The 15901-nt window shown below is 31.7% G+C and overlaps 1 protein-coding gene across 1 annotated transcript; it reads right to left on the bottom strand.

The window, feature by feature from the left end:
• Positions 1 to 4917: 4917 nt before the first annotated feature.
• On the bottom strand, positions 4918 to 13355 carry LOC111708895 (pancreatic lipase-related protein 2). The gene is made up of 10 exons (XM_023482402.1): positions 13187 to 13355; positions 12746 to 12841; positions 12098 to 12159; positions 11946 to 12027; positions 11554 to 11606; positions 9740 to 9847; positions 9448 to 9560; positions 8103 to 8233; positions 7072 to 7236; positions 4918 to 5059 (listed from the first exon to the last, which is right to left on the bottom strand). Exons 1-10 carry the CDS (start codon positions 13330 to 13332, stop codon positions 4981 to 4983), a joined length of 1035 nt encoding a protein of 344 aa, XP_023338170.1. The 5' UTR covers positions 13333 to 13355; the 3' UTR covers positions 4918 to 4980.
• Between the last annotated feature and the right edge of the window lie 2546 nt (positions 13356 to 15901).

Raw genomic sequence — 15901 nt, forward strand, 5'->3', positions numbered from 1 at the left:
AAAGAAAACAAGAAATTAAAGAAAACAATAAATTAAAGTATGTTATAGATACGGTATTTTCTGTGAATAATCTCAAAGCAATAAATATAAACGTTTTGCAGAGACAATCTTAACCTCAACAGAATTAGACGATATTTTTAACAGCAAGACTAACAGATTTCTAATTTAAAAGTTTGAAGTTGTGTCCCAAAAATTATTCTTGGATGATAGTTTTATCTTGGGACACTACACGGTGTATATTGCGTATGGCTTCTTCAACCCCGAACCCAGTTTTGCCGAGTACAGTGTGGTAAGGATAATCTGGAGTCATGTATCCTTGAAGTCAAATCTTGCATTCGGAACCAGTCAACCCTTCTCAAGAACCTAGGGGACCCTAAACAGAATTTAATGAAATCAAATGAAATGAAAATCATCCTCTAAACATATATAAACATAGAGTTCCGGCAGTTCATGGAGTTAGCTTCTAGAGTTCCTATAGTTTATTGAGTTCCTATAGTTCATTGAGTTCCTATAGTTCATTGAGTTCCTATAGTTCATGAAGTTTAGCTTCTAGAGTTCCTATAGTTCATTGATTTCCTATAGTTTATTGAGTTCCTATAGTTCATTGAGTTCCTATAGTTCCTTGAGTTCCTATAGTTCATTGAGTTCCTATAGTTCATTGAGTTCCTATAGTTCATTGAGTTCCTATAGTTCATGGAGTTCCTGCAATTTGTTAAATTTCCAGTGTTTCTTGAGTTTCCTAAGTTCTTAAAAGTAAATGAGTTCATGGAGTTTCCTGAATTTCTTTAAGTTTCTTAGGTTCCTGGAGTTTCCTGAGTTTCTTGATCTTCTTGAGTTCCTAAAGGTAATTAAGTTCCTGGAGATCATAGAGTTTCCCCAAGTTCCTAGAGTTCATGGAATTCCTAGAGTTCCAGGAGATCATAGAGTTCCTAAAGAATCTGGAGTTCAAAGAGTTTCTGTAGTTTCTAGAGTGAATAGAGTTCCTAGAATTACTGGAGTTAGTTGAGATCATATGAGTTCCTGGCGTTTCTGTAGTTCCTGGATTTTTAGTGGTTCATACATAGAGTTTCTGGAGTTCTGAAGGTCTTAAAACTGCAGGAGTTCCTTTAGTATCTGAAGTTTCTGGAGTTCTGGAGATCTTAAAGCTGCCTTTCCGGAGTTTTGCAGATCTTAAAGCTGCCGGAGTTCTTAGAGTGTCCGGAGTTTTAGAGATCATAGTTGCCGCAGTTCTTAGAGTGTCCGGAGTTATAGAGATCTATAGTTGCCGGAATGTCCTAATTTCAGCAACAAACCCCAGTTTTAAATAAACAATTATGCCGAGTCTTGTATAAACAAGAATATCGCAGTGTCCTTATGAAACAAGTTGAATGTTCACATTAAAATACAAAAGTAAAAAAATGTTCTGATTGAGGTTAAAAAATAGTTATGCAACAGGATCACATTTCAAGCTGAGCAACTCGAGCCATTGAAAAGTATCATTCTTTTTACAAAAATTCAGACTAATAATACAAACAGTCGGAAACCAGGTTAAATGTATCGCTATAGCATTTTTAGGCCAATATAAGATTACGAAACTTCTTTTTATATAATTTGATGGAGAAAAATCTTCAAAGGGTATTAGAGACTTATTAGAAATGAGATGGCTCGGAATTTTGTATTAAATCCATCATAACGAATTAATAAAAGGATGAAAAAAGAAATCAAGGAAAAGACCCTGGTTAAGCAAAAAAATATTCTATTTTTAGTTAGTAACAGAAGTTTATTTGATAAATTAAACATGTAAGTTCAAGTGTCCCTTCATATAATTTACTACAGTACTTTTTAAACCTATATTTATCTTACTATATATAGATTAGTTTCTATTGATAGTTTCTTCATAAAAAAAAGATTTGCGGATTTATACTGCCGGGACAATGAAGGAAATGTTTTAAGCTTCAAGATAATAAAACGACGATTTATTTACATAGAGGTTAAATGCAATTGCATCGAACATGCTACTCTTTAAATTAAAGTTAATTTGATTTGAATTAGGTTTCAGTCCCTTAAAGGGAGTTTTCGCGAAAAATGAAAGGGGGTATAGGCTTACGGCGAAAAATTAGCGCTTTTTAGGTAAACTGTCTGCTTAAAGGGAGTGTTTGCGAAAAATGAAAAGGGATATAGAGGCTTACGTCGAAAAATATTTGATGGTGATTGCCACTAATCTTACTTCTATCTGTTACGTCTGTAAGGAGAAAATTGTTAAAAACGACTCATGCTGAAGAACGTAGAGTCCATACAAATTCAGAAAGTTGCAATATTCGACTCGGATCTTAAAATAATCAATTTAATTCCAAGCAAATCATTCAGATATTACGAACAATAGTCATCGATTATTTTTCGACGCATTCGTATATAGTTAATGTTTCATAATATTTTTGATTTTGTTTAAAAAAAAAATAATATTTCACTGCCGCTGGATTTTCTAAAAGTCCTGGAAAATAATCGTCTTCATTTTCCAAAATCCTTGAAAAAAAAAATATTATGAAATATCAACTATTTACTAATGCAACGAAAAATTATTGATGATTATTGGTTGTTATATCTGAATGTTTTGTTTGGAATTAACTTGAATTTTATCATTATTATTATATTATAAAATATCAACTAAACACGAATGCGTCGAAAAAATCGATTATTATAGGTTTTAATATCTGAATGATATGTTTGATATTAAATTGACTTTTTTACGATCCGTGTTGAATATTACAAGTTTTTGAATTTGTAAGGACCCTACATTCTTCAGTATGAGTCGTTTTTAACTTCTTCGTATAGACCCAACAGTTAGAAGTAAGATTAGTGGCAATCACCATCAAATATTTTTCGACGTAAGCCTCTATACCCCTTTTCATTTTTCGCAAACACTCCCTTTAAGCAGACAGTTTACTTAAGAGTTTATTTTGTTTTTTTTAAAAAATCACAAAATTTGGTGACCCTGCCGTTACAATTAAAATATAACACAAAATTACAATTGGAGTAAAGAAAGAATACACCCCCCCCCCTCATCTCTCATGCTTTGAAGGTTAAATGTATTTTCATATTTAGAGTATTATTTTGCATAAACATATTTCTAAGTTTTCATTTATATAAAACTGGTTACAAAAACAATAAATCATACTTTTGAGAGCAAATTTATGTAATTGAATTAAATCAGAAATATAAAATTTTGAAAGAAAATATCATTTGATTCAAATATTCTGATTCTACAGGGTGTCCCAATAAACATGGAAGTTCAGTGACGATTTTGAGATCGTCTTTGTAAATGATTTTTGGATTTAGTATGGTGATGCCTGCTAGAAAAGCTGTAATCCGTCTGTTATAGAGTTAAGAATTTGTTTGATTATGTTTTTTTTTTGCTTACTGTAGTGTACTTCGTAATATCAGAAATTATTGTATACAAACACAGTACAGTTGCTCCTCTTCAATGTTTATATTGAAGAAATGTTACAGAACGTCATACAATGTTTTGCAGAATAACAAAACAGTCTTTTACCGTTTCATGAAATATTCTCTAGCAGATGTAACTTTATTTTTACCATTGAAATTAGGTAACACAACGCTAATTCTTTACAAAGCCAATTTCGAATTCGTCTCTTAACTCTAATGTTTATTGGGACACCCTGTAGTTTTATAAACATAAATTAATATTTTCATGAATCTTTTTGAATTTATAGATTTTTGATAAATTAATCAAGCCTAAACATTCTGAAAAGTGATCATGTATTCTAATATATTACTACTCTTATATTCTTTAAGATACTTTTCATATTTAATATGTAGTTACCCAAAACAAAGAAATGATTACTCGCCACATTCTTTACTTTTATATAGTAGTTACCCAAAACAAAGAAATGATTATTCGCCACATTCTTTACTTTTATATAGTAGTTACCTAATATACAAGAAACTGATTACTCGCCACATTCTCTACTTTTATATAGTAGTTACCCAATACAAGGAACTGATTACTCGCCACATTCTCTACTTTTATATAGTAGTTACCTAATATACAAGAAACTGATTACTCGCCACATTCTCTACTTATATATAGTAGTTACCCAATACAAGAAACTGATTACTCGCCACATTCTCTACTTTTATATAGTAGTTACCCAATACAAGGAACTGATTACTCGCCACATTCTCTACTTTTGTATAGTAGTTACCCAATATACAAGGAATTGATTACTCGCCATATTCTCTACTTTTATATAGTAGTTACCCAATATACAAGGAATTGATTACTCGCCATATTCTCTACTTTTATATAGTAGTTACCTAATATACAAGAAACTGATTACTCGCCACATTCTCTACTTATATATAGTAGTTACCCAATATACAAGGAATTGATTACTCGCCATATTCTCTACTTTTATATAGTAGTTACCCAATATACAAGGAACTGATTACTCGCGACATTCTCTACTTATATATAGTAGTTACCCAATATACAGGGAATTGATTACTCGCCATATTCTCTACTTTTATATAGTAGTTACCCAATATACAAGGAATTGATTACTCGCCATATTCTCTACTTTTATATAGTAGTTACCCAATATACAAGGAACTGATTACTCGCGACATTCTCTACTTATATATAGTAGTTACCCAATATACAGGGAATTGATTACTCGCCATATTCTCTACTTTTATATAGTAGTTACCCAATATACAAGGAACTGATTACTCGCTACATTATCTTCTTTTATATAGTAGTTACCCAATACTGATTAAACTTAAATTTTCAATCCCTATACATTTGTAACCTGATAAAGTGTAAGCTTTTGGTATTTCAAACTATGAATTCTGTTAGAACAAATCTTTAGACCCTCAGGATGCAAAGATCTTGGAATTCGAAATTTTAGAGATTGTGACAAACATTCAATTCCTTTATTCCTTGAGCTCTGTAAGATTTGATTAAAATTTATATAACATTTTTTAACAAACTCCGCCGTCTTCCCCAATAGCATGAGGATATTCTCCATCAACGTGCAGCATATACTTTCCTTCCTCACCTCTTAATATATAAAACATTAAAGGGACAATAAAGGGACTGTTGGCGTAATTTCAAGTGACTATCTCTCTATCAGGGACGTGTCAGATTCACAACAATTAAAGAGAGAACGAGTAAACATTCACTATTTTCTATTGCTGTGGTTTCTGTGCAAAAGGGACTTGCGCTTTTCTGCTGAAGATACAATGAGAGAAAATTATCAGAATTTTAACACGTTTCAAGCTAGAAAAACGACGATATCTTCCACATTATTTATCAGAATAGGTTCAAAAGGTAGCGTTGTAAGTCGAACATTCCATTCCCCCTCTTGAACGGAGGGTCCTTTTCAATTACAATACTTATTCTTTTCCCTTTAGAACTTTGTCTCATTAAAATGTCGGAGATGTCCTTGTTTTTATCTTAATATTGATAATTTTCTATTGCGCATTCTTCAAAAAAGTGACTTGCAGACTTGAGCAGCAGAAAGATATTAAATTGACAAAAAAAAAAACGATTGTACCGGATCGAGTGTATCGTGCACTACTGACTATTAAACTGGAGAGTCACAGAAAATTACGTCTATGAAGTCCCATGTCACGCAAATAGGAAACTGATTTTAGCATAAACAGTAACACGTATTTCTATAATTCATGTACAACTCGATAGTTATGTACAAGTCTACAGTTCATGTACAATATTATTGTTCATGTACAAGTCTATAGTTCATTTACGATATTATAGTTCATGTACAATTCTATAGTTCATGTACAATTCTATAGTTCATGTACAATTTTATAGTTCATGTACAATTCTTTAGTTCACGTACAATTCGATACTTCATGTACAATTCCATAATTCATGTACAATTCTATAGTTCATGTACAATTCTATAGTTCATGTAAAATTCTTTAGTTCATGTACAATATAGAATTCTAAAAAACATTCATAATTGTTCGATTTCTAAGTTTTATAAATGAATTATTTTACTAGATTTTGCTTGGATGAACGTGTTCCCCACAAAGGATAAGACTTCAAAGACGACTGTGCGGAATTAATTCAGACTTATCACTTACATTCAAGGTTCAAGCGTTGTTATAAATTTTTTTTCTCCCAAATCATGACATAGACCATTAAAAGACTATATTCACAAAAATTGACCAAATTTAACCTTCAATCATCATTATTTAAGGAATTTTTAGTCGGCATTAAAATCTTATATTTTTGGGTATCCCTGTATGTATTAAAATCTCATATTTTTTGGTATTCCTGTATGTATTAAAATCTTATATTTATGGGTATCCCTGTATGTATTAAAATATCATATTTGTGGGTATCCCTGTATGTATTAAAATCTCATATTTGTTGGTATTCCTGTATGTATTAAAATCTTATATTTATGGGTATCCCTGTGTGTATTAAAATATCATATTTGTGGGTATCCCTGTATGTATTAAAATCTCCTATTTGTGGTTATCCCTGTATGTATTAAAATCTCATATTTGTGGGTATCCCTGTATGTATTAAATCTCATATTTGTGGGTATCTCTGTATGTATTAAAATCTCATATTTGTGGGTATCCCTGTATGTATTAAATCTCATATTTGTGGGTATCTCTGTATGTATTAAAATCTCTTATTTGTGGGTATCCCTGTATGTTTTAAAATCTTATATTTGTGGGTATCCCTGTAATTGTATGTATTAAAATATCATATTTGTGGGTATCCCTGCATGTATTAAAATCTTATATTTGAGGGTATCCCTGTATGTATTAAAATCTTATATTTGTGGGTATCCCTGTATGTATTAAAATCTTATATTTGTGGGTATCCCTGCATGTATTAAAATCTTATATTTGTGGGTATCCCTGTATGTATTAAATCTCATATTTGTGGGTATCCCTGTATGTATTAAATCTCATATTTGTGGGTATCCCTGTATGTATTAAAATCTTATATTTGTGGGTATCCCTGTATGTATTAAATCTCATATTTGTGGGTATTAGCTTTCAATTAAAAAACTTTATAGTTCATCTAACCTTGTGATTCCTGCCCCCATCAAAGCTGTTGTGCTATCACAGCAGGATCCAGCCAGGAAATCTTCCCAAGTTGGACACAGCCAGGACAAAAACTGTTTCCCTTCTACTAAACCAACCACACTCTCAGCATAGTAGTCATTGGCACGCCCATGGCTGCATCCACCCCTAGACAACAATGAATGCAATTCTTTGATAGACACTATTCAAAAGCAATTCTACAAAACGACGAAATTAAAAAGACATTTTTTGAAGTTATAGCTTCCCAAAAAATGGAATTTCCCAGGTAGTAAGTTTCTAAATGGCAATTTTCCAAGTACAGGAACTTTCCAAGTATACAATTTCACAAGTTGAAACTTCTTAAATGTCAATTACCCTAGTAGCAACTTGTTAAATTTACAATCTCCCAAGTAGTAACTTCCTACATGGCAACATCCCAAGTTACAACTTCTTAAAGAAGTCTTTGCCACAAAGTCTGATTGTCTAATCTCTAAATGTTTTCAATCCAATGTATAACTATAAATATAAATATCAAAGGTTTCATTCAGTTGCAAAGATTAAGGGATAAGAAATTTGAGTTTGTAGCAAAGACTCAATTCCTTTACAGTTTCCCATGAAGTAACTTTCCTAATGAGTACTTCCAAAATACACAATTTCCCTTGTAGTAACTTCCCACATGGCAACTTTTCAAGCAGCAACTTCCCAAAAAAGCATATTACCAACTTCCATGCACAATAATCCAAGTAGTAACTTCCAAAATATGCAGTTTCCCATAGTAGCAACATCCCAAATACACACTTTCCCAAACACTAGTTTCCCAAAAATGCAATTTCCAAGAATAAGAACATACAATTTTCAAAAGATAGCAACTTCCCAATTATTCAAATTCCCAAGTACCATCTTCATTATTACGCAAGTTTCCAAAGTAGCAACTTCCCAAATATGTAATTTGTAGGAAGACAAATAGAAATTATTAATCAAACTTCAAATAATCTGGAAAATGTGTATTTGCAGATATTCAAAACAGTACTTACAAGATCAGATCATTTATGGTATTAATGCTACAAGCTCCATCTGTGCATATATCTGTACAATCAGGCTGATGTTTACCCCCTGCAGGGTAGAAATCCATATGTCCAATCTGCTTCGGAATAGACAAGCATCCCTACTCATTAAAGGAAATCATACAGTCATAATCGCAAAAAACGCATGACACAGGCTTGCCTATTCATTTAGATTTTTTCTTTTATTTTTCGGTTTTCTGTTTCTTTCTTTGACAAATCATTTAGTGAAATAGTAAAATGCCACATTTAAGGCCAAACATCAAATTTTACCCTATTATCGTCATACATTTTTAAAGAGTGTTGAGTCACAATTAAAGTCTCATCCTTAGTGGGTGTCCCTGTAAAGGCAGCTTAAAAAAAATTCTTCAGCGGTATTTCTAATCTAATTAAAAAACAATGGCGAAAGTTATCCAGCTTCTTTGTAATTATCATTGATAAATAAATTAAAATATACTCTTTCTTTAAAAAATAGATCCACATATACAGGGTTATTCACAAAGGATGAGACTGTAAGGACGACTTGAAACTCTGTAAATAGGAAGATCTTAAGCATTAAATTAAGTTTTCTGCGTTTCATGTGGTCTTTCAATGACTTTTTTAAAGAAAGAAAGAAAGCAGTTGCAGGGAATCATGAATATAAGGAAACAGACATCATAAATTCCGAATAGTCGTCTAAAGTCTCATTTTTTGTGGGTAACCCTAAATGTTTTTGTAATTTCCGTCTAGAATGCAGCAAAGTTTTGTACTAATTAGGCTGAGTTTTGTTTCATTTCTCCCAGAAACTGCAGTACACTTTTTGTAAACAAAGATATGTGGATTTATGGTGTATCACTTTCTTTGTCAAGAAATTGGGTTCTTGCCACAAACTCAAACCCTATATTTTTGCTACCTGATGGCGTAAGCCTTCGATTTTTAAAACTTAGATGATTTAACATATCTTATATATCAAGGGTCTACGTCATTGGGTTGTAAAGATATAGGAATTAGAAAATCAGAGTTTGCGCCAAACCCAATCCCTTTTCTGTGTAGTAAGATTTTTTAGATATTTGCAAGGCATTTTCAGAGTAAAGAAAAAATGGGATCCATTACATTTTTAACGCTTTTTGCTACTTATTATCCAAAATTCAATTAAACAAAGTTAGCAATCAGCGATGAAAAAAAACTTCATAATAGGATGGGGTAAAAAATAAATTAATTCAAAACTTTATTTAATCTTACTGGTTAAAATTGAAAATTTTAGATCCCACGAAATCTGAGCTTTTGAAAATATTTTTTTTTTGATTTTTGTGATCGTCTGAATAGTTGAAAATCTGACCTCCCAGATCATTCCACTGTTGGTATGAATAACATCAACAAAATCAGCATCCTCCTTGTCAAGCCTATTCTCTTTAGTTGCAAAATCAAAAGCAGGCAGTGCAGGATCAAGCCCTGGAAAATAGGAAATTATATTTTTCTCTTCAAATATGAGACATTAGATAAAATTAACTGACTTAAAGGCTCAGCAGACGTAATAACCCTTCATTTATAAAGTTGCATGTCTATAAAAAACCTCTCTAAACTCTGCTATATTACTTTGATTATAAAATGTGTATCGTGAAACTATTGACCTGTGATTCTAGGTATCTTTTCACCGGTCAGTTCTTCATACTTCTTACCCATAAACCCAACTACATGAGCACCTAGACTGTGTCCTATCAGGTGAATCTTATCAATACCTAAAAATATTAAAGTTTTGTCCTTTCAAACTGTCTGTAATTCTTTTCTTTTGTAATATTTTTTACACTCAAAACATAAACTCAAGTAAACTTCCATCTACAGGATGTTTTTTTTTAATTCTGTAATTGTTAAAAAGTTTATATCTCAGTCACTAACAAAAATATTTTTAATCTAAAAAAAGTTCTGAGTAGCTTAATAGTGGACGTTTTATAATCCGTACAGAAAATCTGGGTAATAAAAACGTATAATCCCCAATTTCATATTTTCTGTCATATCATATTTTAACCAAAAATCATGTTTTCTGAAGTGACGGACCAGAAAGAATGCTCCGATCTTTTTGAAATTGTAAGACGACGTAGGTCTGATCATAGAGAGGGTTCACTAAAAATTACAGCCAGATAGATCAAATAATGAGGGCGCTGCGTTAAAAACCATGTCGCCCTCTTTTAGCCCACGTCCTCTCCAGAACCAGTTTGTGTTCCAAAGAGAACGGAGGCCATTTTTAACATTTAATGAAGAAATCTAAATAATGTTTTTGCTATATACTGCAAACGTCCATATATGTGTAGATATCCTTAACTGTTTCATAAATGTAATTGATGATGATTTAACATGTGCTCTACTAGAATCATAAAGTACAGCATCAAAAAAAGTATAAAAAGTGTCAGATCCCATTTACATCGGTAACCTTTAAACCTTTAGCTGAGCAATAACAATGTAAATGATATCTTCATTTTTCTTTCTGAAAAGTGTTAAATTCTGATAAGTCTTCGCAGCATCTAAATTATAATGATTATAATGCGCAATTCACTTTTATTGTGAAACCACCAAGATAAAAAATAATCGCATTTTAGGTAGACAATTCTATTATTTTAGATATATCATGCAGTTACTTGAAATATTTTTTATTTGTTTTTTAATTTTTATAAAATTCTGCTTTTTTCGATCTGACGGATTGATTCTACGATTTTCCCATCTCTTTTCCATGTCAAACATTAAAGCTCAAAAATTCTGCCTGTTTCGTTTCGACGGATTGATTGATTGATCTTTTTTTCAATTTTTAAAGGATACACGAAAGCGAGTAATATGGTGCCCTCTGAAAGGTATACTCCTGGTTCTCACGACGACGCACACCATCGGAGAAAAAACTTAACGGTATCTCCGAAGAGACGACGGAAAATCAGAGATATTCCTACACACAAGATGCCACTCTTAAACCTACTCGATCGATCAACATATCCCTTATAAATCGATCTTTTCAATCGAGCATATTTTTTCTTTTTTTTGCATTTCTAGTTTAACACAAACTTATCAGAAGTTTCCAGTAAAATTATTGCCAAAAAATATTGAAAATTGAGACCAGATTTAATTTCAAAACACGGAGAAAATAAAATGTCATGAATATACTTGAGAATTTTACCGTTCATCCCTCGAATATTACTAAATGTAAAACTTGCTATAAAATATAGCATATATATAATTGTAAAAAATGCTTTTTCGTAACAAAATCCCTTGGAATTATAACATGTAAATTTTGTAAAATCCAATAACCTTACGAAAATAAAAATATCTCGTTTTAAAAAAGTTACTTGAAATAATTTTGTGGGATGTTTATATAAATGTTTATTATAATAATTTAAAGAGTATATCTAGATATCTAATATTAGTGAAAAGATTCATGTAAATTTTGGAAGATATAATTGACCTGCTATCTCAACAATGACTTGAATCAGGTTCACAGAATGATCTCCAACAAATCTGAAAGATAAATCTTAAAGTCTTATGTTTTTAAATATGATGTTTATTATTATAAGCAACTGATAAGTTTGAGCTGAAGTTTGTGTTGTAAATACTGGGATCAAGCATTGATCTTCATTTGAAGCAGATTAATTTAATTAGTTTCACGCGTTTGTCATATCTTGCAGGGATAATTTAATTAAAGGATCAAAACATTAAAAGTGCCCACATTAGATATCAAGATCAAACGTTCAAGATTTAGGATTCGCTTTAAAGGGATTTTTTCCTTAAAAATCTCATATTCATGAATTTCTTTCTTTTTTAAATGAGAAAAAGATAACGTGTATGACCAAAAAGTACCTTGTCCTAGCCGCAGCACCAAAATAATCAAACCACTGAGCTAGCTTCCCCCAGTCCACAGTTATTATGTTATAGTCTCCAACTGTAATTATAAATAAAAAAATAGTCATTAGTCATTCATTAGTCAGTTAGTCTTCTAATCGAAGGGTTACCTGTGTTAAAAGCTTTAACGTAATCCCTAGCGAATCCCAATCCATTTGAAGAATAGCCATGACTTTAAAACAAAATACATTTGAATTTGAATAAATTATTATTATCTTTTAATTCTTCTAAAACAATTCAACAAAGTAAATAGATAAAGGGTTTTGAAAAAAACACTTAACATTTTTTAGCCGATATCTACAGTGATTTAGAAGATTTTTGCACAACAATTCTGGGAAGATGCTCTCAAGTAAGTTATAAATATACTTCAAAATCAATTTAAAGATGAGATTAAATCAGCACATCATGGAAAAGTTTTGAAAAAACTGTTGATAAGGCAAATTCAGGCCTACGTGCAAAAAAACATTTACAAAGCTCAATGAGCTGGTCAAAAACTTCGGCTTAAAAATAACAAGAATCTATTTAAAGATATCCAACAAAACCTAAATACTCTTAAACCATGTATGATCCTAACATCATATAGAAACATTATGAAATTAATTTAACATTATAATCGGGTAATAATCAGGCTTTTGAGAGTAATAACTAAGCCTTTGAACGTAATAATTAAGCTTTCAGAGAAATTAGTGTGAATTTTTTTTCACCAAAACTCTTTCTGTATGAAGAAATAAAGCCCTAATTTATACTTCTGCTAATACCTGAGAAAAATTGTTGGATTAGAAGGATTAAATCCTGCCAGACTAAAGGATTCTGGAGTAAAATCCACCTCTATAGGATTATCTAATCCAGTATTCCTAAACGGGATTTATATTACAAACATTGAAAGTATAATCATTTTTAATATCGTACCTGGAAACCTAAGGTCGGAATTAATAAATAGAAGAAAATAGTTCAACTATCCATATAAACAAGGTTTTATTATTTCCAGCCTCTCATCCTATATTCTTTATTTAGAATTCAATGATGACAAAAAACATCTTTCAGGCGAAAGTTATCAGTTTCCAAAAAAAAAATTGGTTAGATCGGTTCTGCCGTTTATTGGATAAAACAAAACAGATTGACAAACTAAAAATATATATTGATTGTTATTGAGTCGAGGAAAGGAAAATAATGTGGATATAAAAGTGAAACCAACAGACCTGGTAAAAAGATAGAAATGTACATCATCCTCATTTGGTTCCATTCCACGCTCCATTTTGGTAACTTCATCATCTATCTCTTGATACTTGGATTCAACTATCAAATACACACCAAATAAAAACGCAATATGAAGTCCAGTACGCATATTGATTTACTGCGGATAGTTTGTAAAATACTTATCTTTGACGTAATATTTGATAACACACATTTTTTTTAAGAAGTTATTTTCTTTTTATATATTTATCAAACATGGAACTTCCATTCGCCGAACCGGAGGGAACGGTGAAAACAGTCTCTGTTAATGATTTTAAGATTTAAGATTTGCAGAATAATTCATATTTGATTGATTTGATGAAAACCATTGCCATAAACTAAAATTTTAAACCATTAAATTACAATAATAATTTATAATAATAATGATTATAATAATTGTAATAATTATAATAATGAAAGTAAAAATAATGATAATAATGATAATAAAAATGATAATAATAATAATAATAACAGTAATAAATACAGTGATAACCAGAAAACTCTGGAATAGGAAGTCGACTTTTAAACTCCAGTTAGGACTTTAAATTGTTCAATGGTAGCACAGCATTTGTGCAGTGGAAACAGGCTCATTTTACTTAATCAATAATTTAAGAATTTACTTTGTTATTTCCGACTTAATTACATCACATTTTATAGGTTTAGCTTTAAAGTTTAGAGTTTAGAGAATCAAAAGAACATTGATGGAAAAGAGAAAATGTTTTTTGTCAACAACGATTTTGCAAAGTTTTCAAAGTACAATAAAACAAGTAGAAAACTAAGCTTTTCCATGGTTCTGTAAAATGGCCCAACTTATATAATCAGCAGTGGCGGACATAAGGGGGGTTATTGGGGTTATTTACCCCCCCCCTAGAATCCTGGGGGTAAATACCCCCCTAGAATCCTGGGGGTAAATGCCCCCCCCTAGAATCCTGGGGTTAAATACCCCCCTTAGAATTCTAGGGGTAATTACCCCTGAACATATTTTCAGGCCCTGAATAGCAGGAGCACTCCATTTGCTGCCTCTACAAGTAACAGTTCCAGTTGCCTTGACCCCTTCCCTTCAAAAAAAATACATTCCCTATTGATTAGTCTGCACTTTTGTAAAGACGACTATTTTTATGATAGTACAAGTTTTTGCGGCATTTTGCAGATGCTTAAACTTTTAGTTCGGTTACTTCAGCAAAGTTCACTCACACACAACTCGTCATAATAAAAAATATATATATTATGAGTTAATTTCCTAAAATACGATTTTTGGACCCCCCGCAGCCCCCCTTAAAAATATTTACCCCCCCCTACAGAATCCTTATGTCCGCCCCTGATAATCAGTTAGAAATATCGACATACAAACTAAAAAATGTCCGTTAATGATGATTTACAAATATTTTAGAAAGCTGACAAAAGAACTTATAAGAAGAAAGGTAAATATAGTCTGCAGTGGTAAATAGCATACATAATGCAAATTTTAATACTCTTTCCCATAAATATATCTATTTATCTAATATTAATGCTATTTCTCTACACTACACTCCACTACAGACAAAAGGAGCAGGTCTATTTTATGTAACACTACGGGAAGGACTTGATGAGCTCTTCTAGTTTTGGTTTTAAGCGCAATGTTCTAATCACTAAAATTAAACTTAGCTTATTTGAGCTTATTAAAGTATTCATAGTTTGAAATATCTCAGGTCTACAGCGTTGGGTTGCAAAGAAATATGGACTAGAAAATCAGCGATTGTGGCAAAAACTAAATTCCTTTACTTTAATTTGGTGTGACTCCCTTAACCCAATCAACGTAAAATATTATCCCATTAATATCTAATAATACTTACATAAAAAAAGATTTTTTAATTTTCTGATCTCACTATTTTCTAACTGCATTGTAAGATTAACTCGATACACTGTATCTATTTATATAATGTTGTAATCTCTGTTTGTATGGACGACCAGAACTCATGATTCCCTTGACCGATATGTCTCATCGGGGAACTCGGAAGAACCACGGGATTGTTCTTAGCTTGGTTTTGAGGTTCTCAGTGGAGCAGGTCCACTTTTAAAAATAGCCAAAAATTGTAATTTACGACCAAGCGCGGGTAAACGGCGAAAGTAACTATGAGCACCCTGGGCAACGCTGGGTACTCAAGCCAGTATATCATAAACTCACAGGTAATAGCAAAGAGGTAAAGTACCCTCCCCCCCTTTCAACAAAACACAGCTTTGCCCCTGATTAGAAATGTTTAATTGAGCTCTATCTTTTTATACAGTTTGCACTCTCTGATTGTTTGCGTCTCGCCATTACTTAGAATCTATCAAAGATATAAATAAATGTTCACAATACCCCTCAGCTTATAATCCTCATGAATACAAATACCCCTCAGCTTATAATCCTCATGAATACAATACCCCCCCTCCTTTTGTACATGGATATCATATCATATGTATAAGACAATTTTTGAGCCAGCTAAGACTCTGAACATGCTGATTTTTTTATGTCTAGCTTTAAAATTTTATTGTGCAATAAATATAAAACAAATCGAACCCTTGTTTCTGTCCTAGAGAACGTTTTTGTGTCCCCCCCCCCCCCTCCTGTAAATTTTGTACTTTTTTTTAAAGATTACTTCTGTAACATATGGGGGGGGGGNAATACCCCTCAGCTTATAATCCTTATGAATACAAATACC

This window comes from Eurytemora carolleeae, unplaced genomic scaffold (genome assembly GCF_000591075.1).
Source record: "Eurytemora carolleeae unplaced genomic scaffold, Eaff_2.0 scaffold603, whole genome shotgun sequence".
NCBI lineage: Eukaryota > Metazoa > Arthropoda > Copepoda > Calanoida > Temoridae > Eurytemora > Eurytemora carolleeae.

What these genes read in the sequence shown, in the direction of transcription:
- LOC111708895 (XM_023482402.1), bottom strand. Translation starts at nt 13,332, where the DNA reads ATGCGTACTGGACTTCATATTGCGTTTTTATTTGGTGTGTATTTGATA. An exon ending in GGTGCTGCGGCTAGGACAAG is followed by an intron (nt 11,607 to 11,945) that starts GTACTTTTTGGT and finishes TTTATCTTTCAG; the next exon opens with ATTTGTTGGAGATCATTCTG. An exon ending in ACCATAAATGATCTGATCTT is followed by an intron (nt 7,237 to 8,102) that starts GTAAGTACTGTT and finishes ATTGTTGTCTAG; the next exon opens with GGGTGGATGCAGCCATGGGC.